The sequence below is a fragment of the Kogia breviceps genome, chromosome 1 (assembly GCF_026419965.1).
Source record: "Kogia breviceps isolate mKogBre1 chromosome 1, mKogBre1 haplotype 1, whole genome shotgun sequence".
Lineage (NCBI taxonomy): Eukaryota > Metazoa > Chordata > Mammalia > Artiodactyla > Physeteridae > Kogia > Kogia breviceps.
In genome coordinates, this window is record NC_081310.1 from 31,914,399 (window position 1) to 31,932,107 (window position 17,709).

Genomic DNA, 17,709 nt, shown 5'->3' on the forward strand with positions numbered 1-17,709 from the left:
ACGTTAAAACATGACTCTGATACAAAATAGAGATTTTGTTCAACTTGTTAATTTAGCAGGGACCCTGTAAGATGGTAAAGCTCATTCAAAGAACTGGTTATTTATAGGCAATTAAAAAGGACAAATGTCAGAATAAAATTGCTAAGTTAGACACTGAACTGATTGTTACTTTACAGGCCAGTAAAATCTTAGGTCATCTTTTTTACTGGATAGACGGCATTTGCATCTTCACGCACACAGAAAAAAAAATCTGCAGGTTACCATGTAATGCCACAGCCCCATAGAGCTCTAACCTATAATAAATAGCAAGCAGTGGTACATCCTCCTAGAAAATCAAATGATCCTCAGGTGGGCTTGTGAAGCTGTGTGTGTGAGACTGACATTGGAAGGATATGCGCCCTCCCTTGGGCCTTTTTCACAGGTGTAGATCATTTTCCTTAACACTTTCTTGCAGGTGCGGACAAGGGGCTCCATAAAAAGGCGTCCTCCCTCCAGGCGATTCCGAAGGTCCCAGTCGGAGGACTGTGCGGACCTGGGGGTGCTCAGGGCCGTGGAGTCCTCCCAGGAGAATGGTGCCAAGGAAGAGAATGGGGACGAGGTGTTCCCAGCCAAGAGCAAGACCCCAGGATCCCCTCCTCTGAGGAGGACGCCCAGCAGGACAGAGAAGCAGGAGAAGGGCAGGGCCTTGGGGGTAGCCCAGCGACACGAAACGGCTGTGGGGAGCTCCGAGGAGGGGGCCAGCCAGCGTCCAGCCCGAGCCTCCAGCCCAGAGGCAGAGGACGGGGGTGGGAGCCCCACAGAGGAGAAACCGGCTGAAGAGGAGATGGAAGAGCCTACGGAGGTGAAGGAGAGGGCGGCCAGTGAAGAGGAGGAGCCTGGACAAAGGAGCCTAGACACAAAGGGGCTGGAGGAGGAGACCCCCCAGAACCCCCCTGGAGGAGGGGAGGGCGACCACAGTCCTGAGCAGGGGGCTGGCAAGGAAAAGCAAGATGGGGGGACCATCCTCGAGCCAGGCTGTGACCCTGGCACTGGCCATGCCCAGCCGGACACTAGCAGTGAGGTCCCCAAGACGGAGGTAGGTGGCCTGGCTTGTCCCCCCCGACCCGGACAGGGCAGGGCCAGGCATCCTAGGTCCCATGCCCTGTTCCTTACATCCATCACCAATCGGCTGGATGTCTAGTAACACAGGGACTGGATTGAGACGGGCTGTCACGGATGGGGAGGGGACAAAAGGACCAGAAAGGGAAGCGTGTCCCATGCTCTCTGCTTCTCGCTGCCTCGGGGTTCTGGCGCCCTCCTGGATGTGACTGAGGCCCACACACCGAGGCCTCCTGATGCAGCGTCCTGGACTGGGCTCTCTGCTGTGGGGCGTTCTGAGAGGAAAAAGGGGTGCTCCTTTCCATACAAAACTCACAGTAATAGTGCATGAGACCAGCAGCTCCTTGGGGTGCAGTAAAGAAGGCAGCACACGGCAATGGGCAGGGCTTCTCCTAGGGAAGCTTTAAGGGAGGCTTTACGTTCCATCTGTCCACGCACACGTGTGCACGAGGAGGGGTTGCCTCAGTCCCTACCCTCCTGCTGGGCCCACACTTAGTCGTGCGGCTCCTCCCACCACTCCCAGGAAGCCCACCTTGAGCTCACCTACTTTTGTGCCTTCAGGAGCACGACCAGCCTTGCTGGTTTCCTCGAGAAAAGCTTTGTGTCCCTCCCCCTATCGCCACCCCTAACAATCTTATCAACAAAGTCACCCTCCAGTGTTTCCCCTTTCCCTTTCCACTTTTTCTGCCTACGTAGTCCATTCTCTGTACAGCAACCAGAGGGGTGTGTGTGTGTGTGTGTGTGTGTGTGTGTGTGTGTGTGTGTGTGTGTGTGTGTGTGTTTACTCATTGCTAAAATTACTTACGTCCTGTGTTAGTTTCTTAGGGCTGCCATAACAAATTACCACAAATTGGCAGCTTGAAAACAATAGAAATGTATTGTCACACAGTTCAGGAGGCCAGAACTCCAAAATCAAGGTGTTGGCAGGATTGGTTCCCTCTGGAGGCTCTGAGGAAGAGCCTTTTCCAGCCTGTCCCCTAACTTCTGGTGGCTTCTGGCAACCCTGGGAATCCTCTCTTGTCTCTTCCAGCTTCTGGTGGTTGCCGGCAATCCTCGGTGTTCCCTGGTTTGTAGACCCATCACTCCAACCTTTGCCTCTGTCTTCACATGGTCTTTCCCTGTGTCCGTGTGTCTCAAATCTCCCTCTCCTTTCTCTTATAAGGACACCCATCATTGGATGTGGACCCACCCTAAGTCCAGAATGATCTCATCTTAAGATCCTTAATTACATCTACAATGATGCTCTTTCCAAATAAGGTCACATTCACAGGTACTGGGGGTTAGGACTGGACATATCTTTGGAGGAGGACACAACCCATGGCACCTCTGCTTCCCCTTGTCCCAGAGCACTCAAAACACAGATTCCAGATCCTCTGTGAGGCCCTGCATGGAGGGCCGCTGCCCAACTCTCCCTGACTCTCCCCCATACTGTGCCCCAATCGTGGTGATGTTTTTTTGGTTTTGTTTTGTTTTGTTACAGTGGTTAATATCTAGATCCTTGAAGTGACTTGGTGAAGTAATTTATAAGCCCCAAATTGGTTGAACAGACTCAGAACCTGTAGCTTTCCAAAATGCCATCTGAGAGCTGTTGTTTAGGACCGTGCCCAAATCACATAGGGCTGGCATGTGTACCTCCTTCCAGCCTTTCTTCTTTGTAGTTGTATTTTTATATTCCAAATTGATAGTGTTCAGGTTCTAAATGTGTTGCCTTCGAATGTTCATTAAGCTTTCTTTCATATAGTAATACTTTCAAAAATTGGGGGAATTCCCTGGTGGTCCAGTGGTTAGGTCTCGGAGCTTTCATTGCTGTGGGCCCGGGTCCCATCCCTGGTCGGGGAACTAAGATCACACAGCCACGCAGCATGGCCAAAGAAATATAAAAAATTTAAAAACTTTTAAAAATTTGGATTTTTAAATTTTCAAGACACCATTTTCATTTTTTGTTTTATTACTTAAATGCAAGGTGCTACCTCTTTACAAGAACCTAACAGCATATAATTTCTCATTTAATTGCACATGTCAGATCCTCACTATGTGCAGAACACTGTACTAGCTGTAGTGTGTGTGTGTGTGTGTGTGTGTGTGTGTGTGTGTGTTTGCAACAAACATGAACACACATCCACTCCCAAGGAGATTTTAATTAAAGAATATTATAAAATTCTTGAAAAAATTCTTGAGGATTTAATATATTAAATTCTTTAATATACAAGGATAAAGATGGGTATGTGTATGAGGTGCCAAATAAACAGCAAAAAGACTTGGTTGAAAATATGTCTTTTCCAGAAATTGTACCTCCAGACTTTCCATTTTTCCCTTGAATGATACTACTAATAATTTGCTACTTACTGGGGCTTTTCAGTTTATTTACTTTTCATGAGGAATTGGCAAAGTTTGATAAGGTGAAAGAAAGGTCTGGTCTCTAGATTCCTGTTGTGGTTTTAAAATGGAAGCAGGCAGACATAACATAGCCTTTCTCCTATTTTGCCTAGTTCACATCAATTCATACATTAATGACTTAAGTAGTAATATGTTAGAGTCATTTTCCAACTGACCTATATCTAAAATTACTGGTAAAATTGTCTAGAATAATTTTTATTCCATAGTGCATTGAATACAATCTTTTAAAGATTCTAGCCACATAGAAGTATGGAGAATGAAAAATTTTATTGAGGTATAGTTGTTACAATGTGTTAATTTCTGCTGTACAGCAAAGTGACTCAGTTATACATATATATATATATTCTTTGTCATATTCTTTTCCATTATGGTTTATCATAGGATATTGAGTATAGTTCCCTGTGCTATACAATGGGACCTTGTTGTTTACCCGTCCTGTATATAATAGTTTGTGTCTACTAATCCCAAACTCCCAATCCTTCACTACCCCAGCCCCACTTCCCCTTGGCAACCACAAGTCTCTTCTCTATGTCTGTGAGTTTGTTTCTGTTTCATAGACATGTTCATTTGTGTCATATTTTAGATTCCACATATAAGTGATATATGAGAATGAATTTTGAATCTCTACCCTCATCTCCCTCTTTGCGCCTCTCTCCTTAGTAGGCATAATCACCATACAACTCAGTGTTCATATTTTCAGTCCTATTTGGGTTTGATGGACTGAGCTGCAGTTATTTTGGACAAAGATGTATTTTTTATTTTATTTATTTATTTATTTATTTTTTAAGATGTATTTTTTAAATTGCTAAATATATTTATCCCTTCCTCTTGACAGTCTGACACTGAGCATATTCCTCTTGTTGTAGTTTACCTGATCAATCTACTTCTACCAATCAAAGAACAAGATGGGGATTAAATCGGGGGCCCAGGGGCTTCCCTGGTGGCGCAGTGGTTGAGAATCCGCCTGCCAATGCAGGGGACACGGGTTCGTGCCCCGGTCCGGGAGGATCCCACGTGCTGTGGAGCGGCTGAGCCCGTGAGCCGTGGCCGCTGAGCCTGCGCGTCCGGAGCCTGTGCCCCGCAACGGGAGAGGCCACAGCAGTGAGAGGCCCGCGTACCACAAAAAAAAAAGAAAAAAAAAATCGGGGGCCTAGAAGCTGTCTCTTTAGTGGTGCTGCCTCTGTGAGATCCAGGAAAGACCTGGGACAGGCATGGCATGCTGCGGAAGCCTGTGACACAGGGGGCCCACTTCACAACTGTCCTCACTGGGGAACCCTTTGGCACCACTGCCCGAGGCATTTTGGTTGTAACTCTGACCAGTGCCCCTCCCAGATTAAATAAATTATGCAGATGTACAGAGGTGCTTTGTGGAGCAGTTTATCCTGATGAATAGCACTGGTGTCCTTCGTGTCAACAGACAGATCTGTGACCTTGGACAACCCCTGTCCCTTCTTGGAGCTTGGGTCTCTTCCTCTGCAAAACCAGGGAGTTGGACTAAGGTTGTCAAAGTTTTGCCGCCTTCCTCCGCTTGCGTTTCTCCCTCAGTCCCTCCCTTAGCCTCTGAACTACCCTCCACTGAGATCGCATGTCCCTGCCCCGCAGGCTCCCTCCGTGGCCAGTCACTAAAGGAGCTGTCCTTCTGCATGTTTTGTCGTTGTTGTCCTTCTGTACCTTAATCTCCCTCTCACCATCGACCTGCTCTATCTTTCTGTATTAAGCCCCTAAAGCTAAGTCACTCTCACACCCACCTTCTCTGCCAAGACCTGTGTCATTGGTGGAATTCACGAAACCATGCTGCCTGGATCTCTTATAAACTCTTACCAACCCAGCTGAACCGTATCCAACCTCACTGCTGTCTGGACACCCTCTCCCTGCTTCTCTATCATCCTGTTTTCAGTTCGTCCAGCTCCCTCCCTACCTCTTCCTCTCCTGCCCTGCGGATGACCTCACCTCCTTCCTGTTTACCTAAAGGGAAGACCAGCCTGTTTGCTACTTGCTCATACCCTCCAAGAGTCTCTTCTTCCTGCACATCTGAAGAGAGGCCCCTTCTCCTTGATAAGACAAACCGCCTTGTCTGCTGTGTCTACCATTTTCTGGACTTTTCTACAAGATATTTGTGGAGCGTGTGTGTGCATTTTAAGTGAAGGGTTACACTAAGATTTTCCCCTTCTGTTACTCTTCTGTATTTCCAGCTCGTCACTAGCTCACCCCTTTCTGCCTACAAACATGTTTGGATCTCTCTAATCCTAAAGAAAAATTTCTCGACTCTGCTCTCTACCCCCCAAGCCACCCCCAGTTCTCTCTTTCTCCCCTTGTGATCTCGCTCTTATCAATCACTTTTGAAGCTCACACACGCCCTCCCGGCCACCAAAGACTGGTCATGTCTCCGTTCTTGTCATCCTCACCGCTCTGAAACAGCTGATGCTGGCAACCTGCCCTAAAAACCACCTCCTTCCTTTAACCGCTGTTTGGCTGGGCTGCCCTGGCTCCCTCTCTGCCTCTTAGGGTGGCGTCACCACACCCTGACCTTGGCCCCCACTCCCAGGCTTCATCTCCTTTTGTCAGTGACTCCTACACCTGGTCCTCACCATTACCTGCCAGCCCCTCCTGACTGCTTAGCACCAGGCGGGCTCTCACCAAGGTCCCAGCCACACACCCACAGGCCCACCAGTCCCTCACGCTCCGTATCTCCAAAACCAGACTGCTGCTCACTTTGTTTCTTCACTTACATTCACCCGAAACCTGAAATTCCGTTGTTAGCCTTATGCATTTCTGCTCATGAGGTACTTTTCTTCTTTCCCTTTGATTCTTGAGCAGTGTTTCAAGATGATGAAATTAATGGGAATGAGCGAGGAAGTAAGAAGCTAGGGCAAGGAGGACACGGGAAGCCATGCAACAAGGAATAGGCAGCGTCCACATTGAGGGCTCAAGCTCCAGTCCCGGGGTTTAAATCCTGACTCCACCACTTACTAGCTGTGTGACCTAGGGGAAGTCACTTGACCTCTCTGTGCCTTAATTACCCCACCTATAAAACAGAGCTAATAGAACTACCAAATTGATATTGCTTTCGTGGGGAATAAATGAGTTGATGCACGTGAAAAACTATGTCAGGCACATAGCATTAATATCACTATTATTACTATTACCCGACCTAGCATCCCCAAGGAGACAGGCTGAGTGTCCAGATTTCCTACTTTCCTCCTAATTTATTCCTTCCTCCTCTGCTCACAGGATAATAGCCCTGTCCAGGACACTAAAATGTGAAGAAGATGTCATTGTGCCTAGTGATGAAGCTGCTGGAGCCGTGTCCTTGAAGTAGCAGCAATGATCGTAGCGGCAGCAAAGGAAGCCATCTCAGGAGCAGGATGGGCTGAGGGTCTGGAGTCAGCCTGAGGACACGGTGCAATTTCCCGACCTCCTCACCATCGTAGACAGAGATTGGATCTGAGGGCAGCAGACTTTTATCAACTTGATAAAAGTTGTGTCACTTGATGGACTTGGTTTAAAAAAAAAACTTATTTAAAACAATTTACTATGGTGACAACTCCCCCGTCTTTCTGGTCAAACTGTGGGGCCCGTATACTGTCCACACCCACCTAACCCTATAGCTGACCTCAGAACTGGACTGGGATCTACCTAATCAGATTGTGTTTGTGTAAGGTGATCGCCTTCTTATTGTTAAGTTTTCATGATTCGCAAGTGTAAGTAAAAACTCATTTCAAGGAGCTAGAAACAAAGTACTATCACTGGAAATATAAATCCTGTAAGTTACAGAAGACCTTAAATTGTATGGAGACCCTGAGACAGCCTTTCAGCTTGGTCCAAATTTGACTGGCCAACCAATTTTGAAAACATTGGACGAGAAGAGACAATTATTGAAACATTAAAAAGTATGTGTCTGTTCCAGCAACAGGAGCTTTTCCATCAGGTAATTCTCTAGCTGGTGATACACTGGGAGGCGACCAGCTCAGCTCACCTGCTTCTGCCAGGGGGAGAGCAGGCAGAGGCCAGCAGCAACTCCTTTGGAGACGCAGGATGTCTCTGCTGCATTTCCTCATCCTGAAAGCAGAGCAGTGACACCTGGACAAGGCCTGCCCTCTGGTTTATCCTGGGAGGATGAAGCTTGTGCTTCCAGAGGGGGGAGCCTCGAGCATGGATTAGATATCTCCTGGGAAGTGCTTTGAGCATCGTGATGTGCAAGCTACATAATGAGAACATCCTTCCTGGCTTCCCTGACTTGAATGGAAACCCAGGCTCTCCTCCCCGACTCAGGAGGGGTGGGTTGGGTCTTCTGTCTCTTCCTCCTGGGTAGCTCTTGCTTTATCAGTCTGTTCGGAGAGTTCATGAGGCTTTGCCGGGGACAGGAGGCCTGACTACCCCTTCCTTGACATATCCTCTCCCCTCTTCCCACACTCCTGCTGAAAGATGCTCATCCAAATAAATGTTTAATCTTAAGGGTTGGCCCTTATTCAGATTTGAGTATTTCAGTATCTCAACATGCTGATTTGGTAGTTGGAGCAGTCATTTTTCTGGAGGTCTCTTAGACCACACTCTACTCTGACTTCAGAAAGTAGTTTCCCAGACTAAAAGGCCTTATCTCACTGCTGGTACCTCAGTTTATCACCCCATTTACAGTTTTTCTAACTCCAGGATAGTGTTAATATTGGGGATATATATTTTCTCAAAAACTATTTTGAAATCAAATGCAGCTTCTAAACCTCGTAATCTAGTGAAGACTGATACCACAATAAGCTTTGTATTTTCGCAGAGTTTGAGAGATATGTGTGTCAGTTATTTTGAGATCTGTATGATATCTACCATCTATCGAATCTATCATCTATCTGTCTATTGACAGAGATGTATACCCCCTAAACAATACATGGATTTATTTATATATGTCTTTGGGTTGTTTATATACTCATGCACATGTCTGGGCAAGAGTTCTGAGAATGTGAGCATGACTGTGCAATGAAAAGGGGAAATCTGCCACTTCTCTTACTAGAAAAAGGAATGGGACAGATGGGATGTAGATGTAAAAATAAAACTCTATTTTTCTTCTGGAGGGTCCATACCTTACAGTAGCAGGTGAAGAAGGAGCAATAAAAAGTTTGATCTATTTTGTGAGAACACAAAGGCCCCACCGCAGGCCTTGTTATTAGTGGTGGGGTTCTTGGTGGGGAATTCATCAAGCGACAGCAGGACCCGTTCGTTCCCTGTGGGCGCCGCAGCCTGGCTGTTTAATGCTCTCCTTTCTCGAAGTGATCATGATTCAGTGTTGCAACGCCATGGTTGAGACTGGGATTTCACACTGGGGGTTGAAGAAATCCATTTGTGTCTTAGGTGGCACAGAGGCATCACCAGGCCAGGAAGACTTTCTTCGGGATTCCTTACTAGGCTTGAAGGAAAACACGGATTCTTCACAGCTACGAGGCTGAAGAGAAGAATCAGAATCATTCTTCTACTACCTTTGTAATCTAGCTTGAATATTACACTGTGTCCTTCCTTTCTCCAGAGAGGGAGCAAGAAGAAAACTTGAATGCTTTGAAGGAATATGCCAATATTGAAAAGGGGGCTGCATGTGGAACTGGGTAACCAGATATGACCATGAAGATCTCAGGGGTCTCAGAACTCCACTTTCCTCACTGACGTCACGCTCCACAGGACCCTGTTTGCCAGACCAGTTTTGGCCTGTGACCAGCTGACTAGTCACTCCATAAGATGTCAGGTAAGGGAATAAAGGAGTGGACAGACAACCAGTTCATCATCATCTTTTTTTTTTTTTTTTGCGGTATGCGGGCCTCTCACTGTTGTGGCCTCTCCCGTTGCGGAGCACAGGCTCCGGTCGCGCAGGCTCAGCGGCCATGGCTCACGGGCTTAGTTGCTCCGCGGCACGTGGGATCTTCCCGGACCGGGGCACGAACCCGTGTCTCCTGCATCGGCAGGCGGATTCTCAACCACTGCGCCACCAGGGGAGCCCCATCATCATCTTTTGATTCGGTACTCTTGGGAATGTAAAACTTTAATACAGTTGAATGAATGAGGACCTTCAGTTGCTAATGAAAGGAACCCAACTCAAACAGGCTGATGCAAAACAGCTATATCTATGAATCTCCCTCTTTCTCTCTTTCTCTGTCTGTCTCTCCCTCCCTCCTCTATACACTGAATAGTATGTTTTGACAATCCATGGCCAGACCTGAATACAATCACTTAAGCAATGTCAGAAATCTTTCTCTGTTATTGGTCTCTGCTTTCCTCTGTGTTGGCCATACTCTCAGGGAGGCTCTTCCCAGCCCGTAAAATCCGAGTGCTGTTACTAAAAGATATGATGCTGGGTGGGAGAAACAACAACAACAATATAGAGCTCTGAGCAACATTCGAGTGCTACTCAGACAAAACGGAATTTGTTTTCATAAGCCACCAAAGAAAATCAGTCTCATATTAAATGTAGTAATGAATCACTGTGTCCAGAGCCAGCCTGGAGCTCCATGAGGGTCAAGTCTGTTTGTGTAGTTCATTGTACCAGTGTCTCATGTATTATAGGTGCTCAATAAACATTTGGTAAGTAATGAATGATTGAACTGATTTCAGAGCTGGATTAGGATTATTTTCAACATTTATCACTGCCCCCAAAACTCCCTCACTGATACCAGATGCCTGAAATGTTAGCAACTGATTCCACTGGTTCCACTGTTAGCATTTTTCTTCCCAGTGAAAACATGTATCCTGAGAGAGGTAATATCTTAGGCCTCCTTTGTCATCACATCTTTTTTTCCCCCACGGTCTGTGGTCTCCTTGAGGTAAGTTAGAGGAATAATGGGCTTCTTCTTAAGGGGAGGTACACTTAAATGGAGGTCTTTATTCTTGGCTGGTTTGTGTGTTCGTTGCTGCACGCGGGTTGTGTCTAGCTGAGGCGAGCGGGGGCTACTGTTCGTTGCGGTGCGCGGGCTTTTCATCGCGGTGGCTTCTCTTGGTGTGGAGCACGGGCTCTAGGTGCGCGGGCTTCGACGGCTGTGGCACGCGGGCTCAGAAGTTGTGGCGCACAGGGGCCGAGTTGCTCCCCGGCATGTGGGAATCTTCCCGGACCAGGGCTCAAACCCGTGTCCCCTGCCTTGGCAGGCGATTTCTTAATCACTGCGCCACCAGGGAAGTCCTGTCATCACATCTTAAGTTGAGTTGGTTCTAGAAAAGCCTTCCCAGAAGGGGTTGAAAAAGAAGAGCAAAGTACACGAAACTCTAGGGGCAGTTGACACACTTTCCTGACTTCCCCGTCTTGCTTAGGGTAAGTCAGGCTCCCATTTAGCCCAGTGATGTCCTGACCAGAGTGGCTGTGGAGGCTCAGAAAACCATTACTCCAGTTCTGCCCTCAAATTCGAGGAGAGCTGTGGTCAAATGGGGCAGGAAACTGTGGTTCTTTGATCCTCTGCAGAGGAAGAGAAGGTGAATGTGGTAAAATGCCTCACAGCACAAAGGGAGCCACCCACTTCAAAAACAGGAACAAAGGGAGTTCTCCTCCTCCTCCCCCTCCTCCTCCTCCTCCCCCTCCCCCTCCCCCTCCCCTCCCCCTCCCCCTCCCCTCCCCCTCCCCCTCCCTCTCCCCCTCCCCCTCCCTCTCCCCCTCCCCCTCCTCCTCCTCCTCCTCCTCCTCCAAGTTCTGGGCTCTCCATGGGACCTGCAATGCCTAGGCACAGCCAGGGAGATGCTATGAAGGGAACAGGATGTAGAAGGAAGAGGTCGAAACAGGCTAGGATTCCCCGCTGGGCACTCCTGTCAGTAATGACCCTGACCCTTGATGGTGTAGTTTTAAAGGAAAATGTGAAGAAAATGACTTAGGCAAACCTGTAATGCCAGTTATTACATTTATCAACTGCTTGTGTTTTAAATCATGAGTGGACTGAATTGCACTTTAACCAAAATTCAGAAGCAAGATTCTAGAACGATTATATGGTTGGTGCTCGAAGGCTGGTATTACCAAGAGGCAGGTGTGTTCCTTGTGCTGCAGGAAAATAATAGGGCCTCAAACACTAGTCGCTACTGTGGGATTGTCTAAGGAGCCCCCAGTGCTGGGTGGTGCCAGGCAGTCACCATCACGGCCAAACCTGGCCCCTCAGGAACAACAGTAGCAGCCTTCTTGACGACCTCTGGAAGCAGCTGGGATGGGAGAGGGCAAAAGGGCCTGCTGTGCATTGCCTCCAATTCTGTGCCTCTTTTCATTCTACCAAGCAAAAGGAAACACATAGTTTTAGGAACCCTGCTTTCTCTGTGATTTAAAAATATTAATTATCTTTATTTTTGCTCATTATAAAAGCAATACACCTTTATTTTTAAACATTTGTGGAGAAAAAAATACTTTAAGTAAATAAAAATTATTCATAATCCCACTACTAAGAGATAACTAGTTATATATTGTTAATATTTTATGGATTTTCCTCTAGTGTTTTTAATGCGTGTATTACATGTTTTGTTTTTAATTCGTTGTTGTTCCAAAACTGGGATCTCACTGTATGTAACTGTGTATTTTTCTCTTCTGTAACATACCATCAGGAGCATGTCTTCCGAAGCAATCACAATTTTGATCATGAAAACTGTACACTTTTGTCTTCTTCTATTCAACCAATAACACCCAGGGTAAGACCAAATCTGTATAAAAGAGGGGTAATAATATCCCCTGGTGGAAACGAAGGTGTTGTGGAAAGCAGTTCTCTTCACAGTCTAGATCTCAGATTCCTATCACGTTTATGACCTTATGCACTCTCAAAACTTAAAACAAGTGAAAACATTTGAATGAAAACTGAAAGGGCTGAGGCAACTCCCAAATATCATTCCTAATTATTTAGGGATTGCAAAATTCAGAGGGAGGCATGAGATAAGCCTCTGAAAAAGGATCACTGGAGGGAAACCACAAAGAAATGTTTGTAGTAAAAACTAGCTGAAGCTATTATAGGCTATGGGACTGGAGTCTGGAAAAGGCACAAATGTTCAAGCTGATTCCACCTTCTGTGTGAGTCAGGACATGGCTTGCAGTGAACGAAGCAAACCTACCAGCATGACAAGGGCCTGTGAGCCAGTTAGTGCTTAACTGCACGGGCAGCAAATAAGACGCAGCAGCACACAGTCCTGAGGCCAGCCCTGTGGGGCAAGTTAGCCAGAGGTTTCCTTTGAATGGCAGACCCACGCAATTAAATTGTATTCTCACTTCCAAGGGCTGACCATTCCAAGTCAGAGCCAAGTCTGTACCACTTAAGCCCAAACTGTGTCAGAATTCAGTGGCAAGCAAACATTAGTGACAAAATAGTCACAAATCCCTCACCAGAAGTGTTTTTAAAAGCCATTCACAATTTCAAGGCATCAACCATGACATCATCCTAGAGTTATTCTAATCATCTCCTAATGGACCTCTTCTTATTCTCATTTCATCTTTGCCCTCACATGCATCTGAACCCAAGTCAAAATTGTTATGTTCAATAGTACTTTTAACATACCACCATTCTCAAAGGCTTTAATGCCACCAAATCCCTTAAATCAACTTAAAAGATTGAATCATGGCTTTCACAGTTCTCTGGCAGCCACTGGTCCTCTTCTTCCACATCAGTTTTCATCTTACTTGCTAACCAGCTAAGCCCAGCTCATTGGCATGGAATTACATGGAGAGCCACAAAAGCTTTTCAGTCAAAGGGTGAGAGGGCAGAAACACCACCTGGACCCTCAGCGAACAGTCTGACCAGGGTTCAAAGGAAAGTATTCCAGTGACCCCCAAATTGAAGGTACCTTAAGGATGGAAGAGGGCTTCAGAAATAAGAAGCCTCTGCAACCCAACCACCAACTCAAGGGTGTTGGGGAGGGAGAGGGGAGTGCAGGCCAAAAGCAGGCAAGGCTAACTTAAGACCCTGCACTCCTGGTCCACCGGGGTTAAGGGCCTTATGCGGCAGGAGTGGCAGGGGTCGTGTTAAGGAGTCCAAGCTAGTACTGCTCACTCCTCCACAGGGCAACAAATCAAGAGAAGAGTTGCTGAGGCAAGGAATAGCAACTTTATTTGGAAACCCAGCAGACTGAAAAGATGGTGGACTAGTGTCCCAAAGAATCACCTTGCCCAGGTTTGGATGATTGTTTCTTTTATAGAACAAAGAGAGGGAAGTGAGGAGGTAAAGGTTTTTGCTTTTTGTTTTAAATGGATGAACACAACAAAAGCAACAATGATTGCAATTACCAAACATGAAACACACTCATGCTATGTCATAATATTGACATTCAGTCCAGTAATCCTCCATTATAACAGCTCCTTTACTTTGCAGTGAAAATTGATTTGTATATTTTTTGCCTCTGAGTCCTTGTGGGATTTTTTAAAAATTCAAACAGAAAGTCACAAAAATTATAATCATCCTCATCAGTTCACTCAGTCCCATGTAAATAATTTTTTTATCTTGATGTTTTGTTAGCACTTTTATGAATTCATCAGTTTTCCATTAGAGTTCTGAAAATGCTTATTCATTCATTTCAGCAGTATAGTCAGTTACCAGAAACCTGTACTTGTCAGAGTCTTTTCCATGAATTCCTTGAAGATGAAACCCTTTTATAGGAACATATTTGCAAAAGTATCAGAGTACACCCAGAACTGTCTGTAAATGACAATAGACAAATGACCATGGTTAAAGGTTTGATGAAAGTTCATAATAATGCAATTGACAAGGAAATTTAGTTATTTCTGAGATATACATTTTAAAGTAATAACTAGAATTATGACTTATAACATTATACCAGAACATATAAGAGGTAAAGTTTAAAGAGAGAGAGAGAGAGAGAAGTTATTGCAAACATTTCCTGGTTCTGGCCAGACTCTGGAACGGATGTGTTACTTCCTTCTTCCCTGCAGCCATTCACAGGTGGGCCTGGTCAAGATGTTTCCTGTGAGCTTAAACAAATGTGTTTTAGCTTAACTTTCAGGCATGGGAGGCAGGGTTCCCAGAGATGGGCCATCATGTGTACTTTAAGCTACAGGCAACAGCCCTTTAGTAAACTTGTAACAAAAGCAATAGAATACAAAGGTTAAAGTAAAAGAAACAGATCCAGTATGGAGTCAGAATTGTTCTTCCCTATTACAGTAGGGGATGGAGGTGGGGTGGCGCCAGAGCGAAGGTCCTGCCCACTACCACAGCCTTTTCCACTCCTCCAAGCTACCAAGGAACCCAACTCTGCCCCCTTCCTCCCCAGCCCCTTTCACGGCCCTCTCTATTAACCCCACCTTCCAAGACCTCGGTAGTATCCGTGCCTGCGCTACCACTTCCTCGCCGCCGTGTGGCCTGAATTATCTCACTGCAAAATGAAGATAACAGTAGTAACTAAGGGAAAATTGTTACAAATATGCAGTGAGTTCAGTGCATGTAAAACGCCTAAAAGAGTGCAGGATCTCAAAATGAACGTTCGAAAAAAGTTAGCTGTTAATACTCTCTCCTTTGCAAATTCTTCGCCCCATCACTCCCTCCCAGGGATAGGGTGCATCCCTTCGCATCTCTCGCCCGCTCCTCCGCGCTATTTCCCGCCCCGCCCACCCGCGAGCGTCTTTCCGCTGCAGCACGGGGGATGAGGATGGGGACGGGGATGGGGCACGCGGCGCACAGCCAAGTGCTTTGAGGATGGTCTGAGTGGACAGCGGCGGGAGCTCCCCGCAAGGAGCGAAACTGGCGGCGTGGAGACACTGGGCGGCGGGCACCCGGCGGTGTCCAGTATGTCCGAGGGGCCCTGCCCGCGCCCTCCTAGCCCGGGCTCCCAGCGCCCGGCCGCCACCGTGCTGCAGGGGCCATCCTGGCTCGGGGGAGGCGGCTTCCCGGATCGAGTGAGGACGGCCGCAGGCCGAAGTGCAGAGCCCGGGCTCTGGGTGATACCACCGGCCCTGCTGGGCAAAGTGCACGTCCCTTCCTGGTGCTCCTTCGGGTGGCGAGGAGGGTTTTCGACCGGAGACCTGGGGAGTAAAAGAAGGGTCACCAATCGGGGTTAGTCAGGCAGTGCGGCCAGAGGCGAGGCAAGGCTGAAGAGAGGCGCTAGGAGAACTTTCGCCGAGAGCGGCTCGTTGGTCTAGGGGTATGATTCTCGCTTCGGGTGCGAGAGGTCCCGGGTTCAAATCCCGGACGAGCCCAGGCTTTTTCTGTCTAAGCCTAAAAATTTAAAAAACAGTTTCTTTTTCTCACACGGCTCATTTAGAGGCTGAAATGAAACTGCTCCGGTCCCTTGAGCTTGAATCGTGATCGTCTTCGTTTTAGGAAGTAAAGGGTTGGATGAGATCAATTCGTTCTATATGTGGTCTTTGTACGTCTGAGGGCAAGGTATGAAAATACTTGTACCATTTAAAACACACGTCCTTGGAAAAGAGACACGCCTCGTGCGGACTCCTGGGCACCCCTCGAACACTCCAAACGTGAGCAGGGGGCGCCGTGGATTAGCGGGACCAGGGTGATGGGGCGCGCTGTCCTCCAAAGGTCGCTGTGCGTGCGGACATGCGCGGGCCTGGGCAAGTTTAAACCGCACCTGTAGGCAACCGAGATCGGAACTCAGTCCCTATCACACGCGCTCGACTCCGAAACTGACAGGAATGGGGACAAGCGTTTCCAAAGTATTACATGGTTAGCAAACTTTCTACGTTTTCATGTTACGTCTTTTAATGGTATTTGAACGTAAAGTGTGCTCTAAGTTCAAAAAGTCTCAATTTTGTATTTTCCACCAATATGTGCTTATTACATTTATGGATCCATTCTAAAATTAATTTCTTTAGAAATGATTAATTAATTCATGCAGACGGAAAAAGGAGGGCTCGTCCGGGATTTGAACCCGGGACCTCTCGCACCCTAAGCGAGAATCATACCCCTAGACCAACGAGCCGTCGTACGTTTGGCGTGCCCGTCATCATAAAAGGATGAACTACTTAGTCCCGCGCCCCCAAGTGGTTATTTGTGTAATATGTTTATATCCTTCAGCTGTTTCGCGTTCTTGTGTTTTCGATTTTCTTTCTTTTCTCTCTTGATCTTTGAAAATCAATGACAGAGAAGAAAACAATGGTGTCACTACCAGTGGCATATTTATAATTCCATTTATATTTATGGCTGATAAATTGCAGTGAGTGTGTCGCAATATCCCTGTGGCAGGCGGATTCCAGATTCTCTCCCTTGCTGCGTTCAGGATGTTGCTCTTTCCAATAACAGTAAAATTGTCGGTTTCTTGCCTACACCTTGCCTACACCTTTCATCCTAGTGTTCAAAGCACCACCTTTCCAGCCTTGCAAATTACCATCACTGTGTTTTTACTCAAACTGTTTTCTTCAGCTGGAAAATCTGTCTCTCCCTCTCTTTTCCATAAATCCCAAACTCTGACCTTCTCAGAAAAAGATCCTTTAACATATTAAAACCAATTTTATGTGGTATATAATTGGGTTGCAGTCTTGTCTCCTCTAATCATTATTTATTAGAGGACAAGACACCAACACTAACAGCAACACTGAATTCTACTGTATAATTGACAACCAGTTGTTATATAATTGGTGCCCAATTGTCCCGATATCTTTAACGCATGGCTTCTTTACTATATTTTGAATTATTAAATACTTAGTATTGAGGCTTATGCTGGCAAAACTGGTGCTCAGTGAATACTTTCTGAATGACCACAATTTGTTCCAAATCCCTTAAAAATACAAATTTTGGTATTTGGACAATCACTAATTGTGACTTGCCACTTTAGCAAATAACTAACCAGGTAGGAAACTACAAGTAGACAGGGTGACTATCCTGAACAGGCCTGTTTGTTTATTTTATGTCATATAACATTCATTCTCCAGTTTATTCATTCATTTGATTGCTCATTCGTTCAACAAACATTTAGAAGTGCTATGTGCCAGACTCTGAGTTGTCAACTTTCTTCTTATGGTTTGACACGAGTAAATTGCAGTTCTGGAGCTCTAACGTTCAGTCCCCACGCTTTGTTTTATTGGAAACTGTCCTAACTTGAGTCTTCAGTCCTCCTTAGGGCCCAAGGCAAGGAGAATAAGAATACCTTTTAAGATGTTTGTTAGTTCTAGATGCCAGCAGAGTTTATTCATCAGAACCTAACTGGAAAAAAATGTGCCCTGGACACTTAAGAAATTTCTATTTCTCCCAAGAATGAGGAAACTACAAAATATAACTCCTTAGGTAAAATAATGTAACCACTTCAGTTTTCTGGAAACCTCCATCTCTA

At 46.3% G+C, this 17,709-nt stretch overlaps 1 protein-coding gene and 2 non-coding genes across 3 annotated transcripts in view; 2 read left to right on the forward strand and 1 right to left on the reverse strand.

Annotated features, from left to right (window-relative positions):
- The window catches only part of RCSD1 (RCSD domain containing 1), a 66,821-nt gene extending 58,871 nt beyond the window's left edge, over positions 1-7,950 (forward strand). Inside the window, exons 6-7 of the mRNA XM_059073454.2 lie at positions 455-1,075; positions 6,727-7,950. Of these exons, the coding sequence (XP_058929437.1) occupies positions 455-1,075; positions 6,727-6,759 (654 nt within the window). The 3' untranslated portion in view covers positions 6,760-7,950. The remainder of the gene's footprint in view (positions 1-454; positions 1,076-6,726) is intronic.
- A 7,600-nt stretch (positions 7,951-15,550) lies between these two features.
- Positions 15,551-15,622, forward strand: TRNAP-CGG (transfer RNA proline (anticodon CGG)). Its single transcript has one exon. It is a non-coding gene; the product is annotated as a tRNA-Pro (tRNA).
- A 668-nt stretch (positions 15,623-16,290) lies between these two features.
- TRNAP-AGG (transfer RNA proline (anticodon AGG)) lies at positions 16,291-16,362 on the reverse strand. Its single transcript has one exon. It is a non-coding gene; the product is annotated as a tRNA-Pro (tRNA).
- Between the last annotated feature and the right edge of the window lie 1,347 nt (positions 16,363-17,709).